This window comes from Teleopsis dalmanni, chromosome 2 (genome assembly GCF_002237135.1).
Source record: "Teleopsis dalmanni isolate 2A chromosome 2, ASM223713v2, whole genome shotgun sequence".
NCBI lineage: Eukaryota > Metazoa > Arthropoda > Insecta > Diptera > Diopsidae > Teleopsis > Teleopsis dalmanni.
The window spans coordinates 55,491,517-55,499,667 of record NC_051847.1 but is presented as its reverse complement, the minus strand read 5'-3'; the positions used below and the strand labels follow the sequence as shown (position 1 = coordinate 55,499,667).

Genomic DNA, 8,151 nt, shown 5'->3' with positions numbered 1-8,151 from the left:
TTATGGAGGTTGCCAATATAATGGCCTAGAACATTTCAGGAATTATGCGTTATAAAAGAAAAGTAAATCTTCGAAATCTTGTGTTAAAATACAATGTAGTTAATTGGCAATTATTTGCAGATTTTATGAAAAGTTTCGGTTTCCAGGGGTAATTGGTGCAATTGATTATACTCATATAAAATGCATGTCTTTAAGTCCACGAATTCCATCATAAATATCTGAAAATTAAATAATAAATAAAATATATTAAATAACATATGTGTAAATAGGTACATAAGTATTTATTTTGTTCACTGTTTCATATGCAATTTATTTATTTTTGGTGCAATTACAAAAAATAAAAATAAAATATGAAATATAAAATACATTTGTTTACAAACACACTCTCACTATATTACTGCCACAAAATTTTTGTAATATTATTAGTTTTTTTACATTTTAACTTTAAATGCAAGTTTATTTCTATCACAATAAGTTAATTAATAAATAAATATGAATATTATACTAAATAATTGCTCAATTTGTTTAAAAAATAATATTTTCACTTTTAGCGACAGTAAAAACCTAACCGCCAAAAACAATCAAATTAGGAGAAATTTTAGTCGTTCTTAACGATATTTAGTGACTGCCAATTTAGCAGAATATGAAATTTGGAGATTTAGCGATTTATCCGGAGAAATCAGCTGTTTTTGAAAGTTAAGAAAATTAGCGAATAGAAATTAAGTGTAACGAGTTAGCAGAATCGCAAAAGTCGCTAAAATGCATTTAAAGAATTTTAGCGATTGCGATTAGTGGAATCAGCCTGCTGTACTGACAGTTCATGTTGTCGTCAAGTTCATCTCACGTTCATGATAGTGTAAATAGGCCCATACAATTATCAGCTTTATTATTATTTATTAATTCTTCAAAAAATTAACTATTTTCCTTTCATTTTACTTCCCATTAGTTGATATTTAGTTTTCATAAATAAAGGAAACGTTCTATTACAAATCATATACTATTAGAAGTTCGTTTTGCATCTATTTGATATTATCTTGCTAAACTTTTGCAAAATTGCAAATACAAATTTTGTTTATAAAGCAGAGCTCGATCAAATTTTTAAGATGCCCCTAAAATTAAACATAAATATTCTGCAAACAGCTGATTAATCAGTTCAGATTTGACAGTTTGCCATACGCTGTGTTAAATATTGACATTTCCATTTTAATTCATAATTAAATAATATAAACAAAAGAAATATTTTATTTTTATTTACGAAACTTATAAATAACTGTTATACTAAATTTCTAAGAATCAATCCAATTAATGATATTTACCAAATAAACTAAAAGGTTACATATTTAAGAGTAAATTCAGAGCCGAACCTCATTACAGATTTTTTAAATGGTAATGTTAACGTTGATAGCTTTAATATTGAAAATATTTTCATTATTTTAAGATTGTTATAGATTATACAAAATATATAATCTATGTTACAAGCATAGAATCCTGACAGAAAAATAAAAGTATTAATTTATCTTAGAAATATTTCTTCGACTACAAACACATCTCTCTGTGAGAGTAAATCTATGCGTATAAAATGAGCACGTAATTATTTCGTTGTATTTAATTGATTTTATATATCTTGTTTTGAGTATTATATATCAAATATTCAAGATATAATAAATATATTTGCTTTTTTGAGTAGTGTTTATTAAATCTATTTAGATAGTAACCTTAGTCGCAATTGTCAAATAAAAGTTATCGATAATAATCCAACAGGTTCGTAATCGGTTTTTTTTGTGTTCATTACATAGTGTTGTTTGAGAATTATTAGGTGTGGATTTTTTTTAATACTTTGCAGTGCTTTGTTATTGTATATTAAAATGTATGTTTGGATTGAGAAAGTTTGTAGAATTTCAATATGTTTTTAAACAGAGTGTGATAACAGATTGATAATGTTGAAATTCTCATAATTTTCTCTTTAATTATTTTTATTATTGTTCTAATCAAAATAATATATTTATATGGGATTCTTTTTAATTTTTTTTTAGATTTTATACACCTGCTTACTCACTACATCGTAATTAAATTATATTAATAAAAGTGTTTACTCCTTGACACATCTTGATGACCTGCAAAAATAATTTAGTACCGTACAAAGTTGTTTTTGCTTTTGATAATCGAAGTGAGATATGTAACTATCAAATGTATAGAGCAATCGGCTTTTAATTAGTGAAACTAGAACTTAAATGTTCTAAGGTAATTTTGATAAATTTTTATTAAACTGATGCATTTTAATCTCATGCATATATATTTTTAAGGTTTTAAACTATTTGATACCACTTCGAACAAATGATTGACTAGTCAACAAGTATTAACGCTTCTTAAAATAAATAATTTAAACCAAAAATGATGGGTCCAAGTTCACAAATTAGTAAAATATTACTGACGCTGCTGATACTTGTAATAATATTTTTTATTGCAATGGATGTGCAGCTATATCTACGTATTCAACATTATCCCATTGACCGAAACTATCATTTTAATACTTCAGTGGATCCAACTGATGTAAACAGTATCAATTCATATGAACAACAAACATGGCTATCATGTGATTATAATCCATTATGTCATGTTACAGTTAAAGCAATTCTACTTGATCATACCAACCACTATTTATTTGCACCATTGGCTACATTATTCGACAATGTTGTTGGTTTTTCAAGATCTTTCGTTTCAGCTAATATGATATCGTTTTTCCATGTAATTGTAGCGTGTATATCGGGCAAATTAGTTGCCTCTAGTAGTCTCGGTTATCGTCGATTGGGTGTTGTTCTATTTCAGTTTAGAACGTTTCTAGATGACTTAGATGGACATGTAGCAAGAGTGAAAAAAAACATACGAGGTGAGCGATCAGAAGTAGGAACATCTGGATATTACATTGATGGTATATGTGATGGATTGGGCTGTATTGCTCTTCTCTTGGGCGCTTTCATATATTTAAAAAATAATCCACCACGTAGAGGATATTCGCAATTACCAGTTACTGAATCCAAACTTCCAGAACCTGTTGTAAGACAAAAACCTAAACCAACAGTGAGAAAAGTTGCAAAGAAAGTTATTAGTTTTACTGGTCAATTATTACTAAGCTCAACAGCATGGAATCGGTATATAGCTGTCTATCAAGATTCTCTTGAACGCACCAATGTTTCTGCAGTACAAATGGCACGTCAAAATACAGTCTTCAAGTCTGCCTGGTTTTTCTGTGTTGCTTGGATGTGGCGAGTTGTAAACGTACATTCTTTGGTGCATTGTTTTCTATTAAGCATATTTTGTGATAAATTATGGGAGTTTTTAAAAAGTATTCAATATATCGGATACGTTATTTTGCTAATTGCAATATGTATAACAGAAATGCACATTTTAGAAACAAATAACTTTATTTTTAACTCGTTAATTGTAAATAATCAGAGCTCATGATTTTACCATATATCTAAATGTAAACTAAATCGTTTTAGGCAATATTTAATACTAAAGGCTCCTATTATAGTTTTTAAATAAAATTTTAATATATATTGAATTTGTAAATTAACAAGTGTTTTTGAATAGCTGTAAAATAATATTAATGCCTAACATAATTTATTGCATGTATTTGTTTAAGTTTTAATTATCAACGTTGTGCTAAAAGTTAATATTATGTTATATCGATGCAAAATTTAACTTTTTAACATAATTAAACAAAAGTTTTTGTACATTTGCTGTCAACTTTTTACTGGAAAATAAATGTGAATTAAATTTCAGTATTGTATAGATCTTTTTTCCGCAATTTTGCCTGAAGAACATCATTCTCATTGTATGAAATATATAAAGGAGGTATTAAAGCAGAAGCTACCATACGGTTTTCAGAATTCAACAAATTGAAAGTCGCACATGCCTGAAAAATATAATTGCATATAACAAATGATAAATTTTAATATAAATAATATATATTTGGCGTATTACATAATATACTATTTTGAATAATATTCACCTGTTCAGTGCGCAATATCTCGACATTTATTTTGTAGTTTCTCATAAATTCCATTATTTTTTTCGAAAAATTTGGCGATGGAGCTTGATCTCCGATACCGAGAACAAGAACATCTAATTTTGGTTCTAATGCATAAAATATCGACAAACTGTTTTCATTTATATCCTCAAAGGAATTAACATGCCAAGATAGTATTGATCTAAGGCGAAAATGAATTAAAAATTTTTTGATATTTGTGAAATCTTTAGTTACCGAGGAAATATAGCTATAGGTCCCATAACAACTACATCATTGTTGAGCCGAAATCCGTATTGACTATATCCTGTGATCATTAGACCATTTTCCAAGCTAGTATTTAATATTGATACCTTGGTTTTACCATCAGCATCATATGCACCAGGACTTCGTTTAATGCTCGTTATTCCAAAATTCCGAACATATTTTGTATTTTCCACAGGTAACAATTTTCTACCTTCGTTTAGGATATTTCTTAATTTCATGAACCGCATTTTTTCAAAACATTGTAATTATTCTATTATGACATTGACGGAATACTGAAAATAAAACATCTATGTAACAAAGTTGCAATAGGTACATGTGTAATAAAAATTTAAATCATGGTTAAAAAATTCATAAAATTTTATTTTCTGATAAAAATTTTATTCAATATTTAACAGTAATAAGATATATCGTGAATACTTAAAGGTTGACGAAAATTGTTATATTTTTATTTTACATTAAAAAAAAATTTCATAAAATTTGCCCTTAAGTGTTGTTTTTGAATTTGTAATTCTTGGGGAAAATTTTTGCAAATTGGATGAGCAATTGAGAAAATATACGTTTCTCTTGTTTTTTTTTTTAATAATACAATTCAATATACTAGGTGTGCACCAAAAAAGAACAATGAGTACACAACACTCGAGTCATTGGTTGTATTTCACTTATACTGACTCTGACTCTCTTTTTGTATACCCAACTCTACTTTACTCATACATAAAAATCAAATTACTTATAATTTATACTCTATGCACATGATACTCATTAATATTTAGTTAGTTAGTTTGTAACGACACAAATTTACAAAGTAAATTTCTGTGCTACATAAAACAAGAAGCAGAGAAAACACAGTCTGTGTGTTAAATAACCGCCACCACTACACATAATATATTTATTAACTCACGTGAAAATAACTGAAGTAGGCTTAGCTGGAAAAACATAAAATTGAATTAAAATGTTATTCAACATATCATGGACATTACCTGTGATCCTCGAAGCCAACGTGCCGCGGGCATCGATACATGTGCAGAATCTAAAATATACGAAAAAATTTAATTTGTTTGTTACAAATTTTATGAATGAAAACAAAACTTGTAAAGAAATTCTAAACACAACAACACTGAACACTTATTACAGAAAACACGTTTAATTATTGAACAAATATCTATTTGAAATATATATAAATAAAATAATACACAAAACAATTTAACACTCATGTTTGTACAATTTTATTTTTTATACACGTAAACAAAACAAACTTCGGCAGCAACTAAGCACATCAACGCTAGTTTTTTCTATTTACTAATTTACTTCTTTTCTTTTCACATTTAGATAATATTAAATTCACAAAATATAGATGTATATTTAATACCTAGTTTTGTATTATTAATACACTTTATTTTTTAATAATAAAATATAAACTAAAGAGGAATAACACACGAAATAAATAAACACGGCGCGTAGTAAAAGTACTAAAAATCACGGCGAAGCAGAAGAAGTGAGAAAACAGTAGAACACAAAGTTCAACTTCACGGCGAAGTCAAGTACAGCAAAGAATACCGGTACGCTACACCAAAAAGCTTCGGTATGCTCAATATAAAAGGAGGCACATTTTATATAATCAGGGACTTGGGTTGCGACAAGTGAAAGAGCAAGTACTCTGGCTCATTGGGCCTTCTGGTAAATTTTACCAAACTTGAAATTTTACTGTTCCTGAAACAAGTACACTGGCCTGTTGGTCATCTGGCACATTGTGTCACAAATCTGGTTCTTTGAGTCAAACGTAGTGTAGAATTCCTTTCCTGTCTTATATGTATATTTTTTAACCTGGCCTATTCGGTCAAATAGTTTTTACAGCACGGAGGAAACGTTTTGTTTATTTTTTTTACAACAGCAGAGGGGTTTAAGAAGTCACACGGGTTTTGCTAAGATTCTTTTAACAAGGAGTATATGGAGAAGTGGGAAATTTTGGCATCAACATAATTTTTTTTATTTATTATTAGAAATTTTTCCAATGAATTTTAATTAAACTTTGTTAATCATAAGTTTTATGAAATAAATAAAGTTATATATATATAATTTATACATATAAATCACGTTCTGTTTCCTTCTAAAACCAACGTCTCGGCAAAATTATAAATATATTGTCACGACTCTGGACGACGGCTGAGGATACCCCAGCAAAAACTAAAAATTTTTGAACGTCACCAAAAGTGTCGTTACAATTGGCGCCCGAGCAGGGACCTGGTTTTAGAAAAGAACGAACGTTAAACAGGGACGTTGTTTTAGACAAGAACGAACGTTAAACAGGGACGTTGTTTTAGACAAGAACGAACGTTGAACAGGGACGTTGTTTTAGGAAAAAAAGAACACGATAGGAACATGGAGAACAGTGGACAAACGGTTAACGAGGAAAGTCATTAGAACACGGGTACAGGGAAATCGGAAGCCACGGCTTAGAATTGCGAATCTTTAAAACAGGAACAGTGAAAGAGTTCGTTCGACAAACAGAGCAGTGCATCATCACAAGAGAAGGTCTTGATCAAAGTCACGAGAGGAATTAATATACAATGCCTTCGTATATTGAAAGCCTGGACCAAATAGCTGACTGGTCAGTACGTTATAACGGCAAAGGAAATCCATTAGACTTCGTGGAAAGAATAGAAGAGCTATCAGAAATCTATGACATCGACTTAAATATAGTCCCAAGGATGATGACCATACTCCTTAAAGATTGGGCAGCGATGTGGTACCGTAATAACAATAAACGTTGGACCCTTTGGTCAAGCTTCAAGGCAGACTTTTTAGAATTTTTCCTTCCATATGATTATTACGAAAGATTAGCAGAACTTCGTACAGAGCGAGTTAAAACAAGTCGAAGTCAGGTACAGGAAGCGATCAGTCATCGCCTGATAAGTAAACACTCAGAAGCGACGTCATTACCAAATACCACGAAATGTATGCCAACTACAAGAACAGGGCAGCACGTTGATTACAGTGTGAATCTGGGGCCACATGGACCACAAAACAAGAAAAGTTACCAACAGCAGAGTAGTTTCAAAGTTAAGCAAACAACAATACGAATAAACACCATTAAAACGGCAACGACACCATTATTATCCAAGTCAACCATGATACCAAGCATGCAACGTCAAAGTAATCTAGCTCAACTCTCAGTAACATCGCAAGTAAATATGCAGGAACCACAACATCTACATTGTTCGAAACTCATCAAAGAAAGTCCGAAAGTCCAACCACAACAGAAGTTACACACCATTATGCCCGTCGAAGTAAATCCCCAGGTGCGAGAAGCACAAACACAACAGTTTAAAGAAAACCCACTGATTTCATCATTGATTGGATTAAAGGCACAGGATGTAACGCGAAAAGAACCACAACCCGTCGAAGAAAGTCCACAGGTGCTAGACGCACAACCACACTCAGTACCACTACAGGGAAAACCACAAAAGGAGGCAATTCATAAATGCATCGTAACCCCTCCACAGATTTCAACGTCTCATAGGGAAAGTCCAGAAGTATGTTATCAACAAGCATATGCACAACAGTCGCTAGTTAACTACAATCAGAATACGCAACTACGAGAGCAAAAGCATCAACTCGAAGAGCATGACTTATCATCACGTCCAGCACTGCCACAACGTTTAATGATAGTACCGGAGTCATCACATGTCAATCATCCAGCACTACCAACTTCTACAAGTTCAGAATCATCATCGCAAAAGCCACAGGGGCATTCACAAGGTAATTTTAAATCATCATCGCAAAAGCCACAGGGGCATTCACAAGGTAATTTTAAATCATCATCGCAAACAGCTCACAAGGTCATTCGAGCAATTCACAAG

The 8,151-nt window shown here is 30.8% G+C and overlaps 2 protein-coding genes across 3 annotated transcripts; one reads left to right on the top strand and one right to left on the bottom strand.

Annotated features, from left to right (window-relative positions):
* Positions 1 to 1,777: 1,777 nt before the first annotated feature.
* On the top strand, positions 1,778 to 3,543 carry LOC119679379 (ceramide phosphoethanolamine synthase-like). 2 transcript variants are annotated; one of them, XM_038091700.1, is made up of 3 exons: positions 1,778 to 1,867; positions 2,034 to 2,241; positions 2,304 to 3,543. In XM_038091700.1, exon 3 carries the CDS (start codon positions 2,392 to 2,394, stop codon positions 3,460 to 3,462), a length of 1,071 nt encoding a protein of 356 aa, XP_037947628.1. In that variant the 5' UTR covers positions 1,778 to 1,867; positions 2,034 to 2,241; positions 2,304 to 2,391; the 3' UTR covers positions 3,463 to 3,543. The 2 variants fall into 2 exon arrangements, with proteins under 2 accessions (XP_037947628.1, XP_037947629.1); XM_038091701.1 differs by having other exon boundaries at positions 1,802 to 1,816.
* Positions 3,544 to 3,675: 132 nt separating this feature from the next.
* LOC119679378 (NADH dehydrogenase [ubiquinone] 1 alpha subcomplex assembly factor 3-like) lies at positions 3,676 to 4,585 on the bottom strand. The gene is made up of 3 exons (XM_038091699.1): positions 4,265 to 4,585; positions 4,013 to 4,211; positions 3,676 to 3,916 (listed from the first exon to the last, which is right to left on the bottom strand). The coding sequence occupies exons 1-3, from the start codon at positions 4,519 to 4,521 to the stop codon at positions 3,773 to 3,775; spliced, it is 600 nt and encodes a 199-aa protein (XP_037947627.1). The 5' UTR covers positions 4,522 to 4,585; the 3' UTR covers positions 3,676 to 3,772.
* Between the last annotated feature and the right edge of the window lie 3,566 nt (positions 4,586 to 8,151).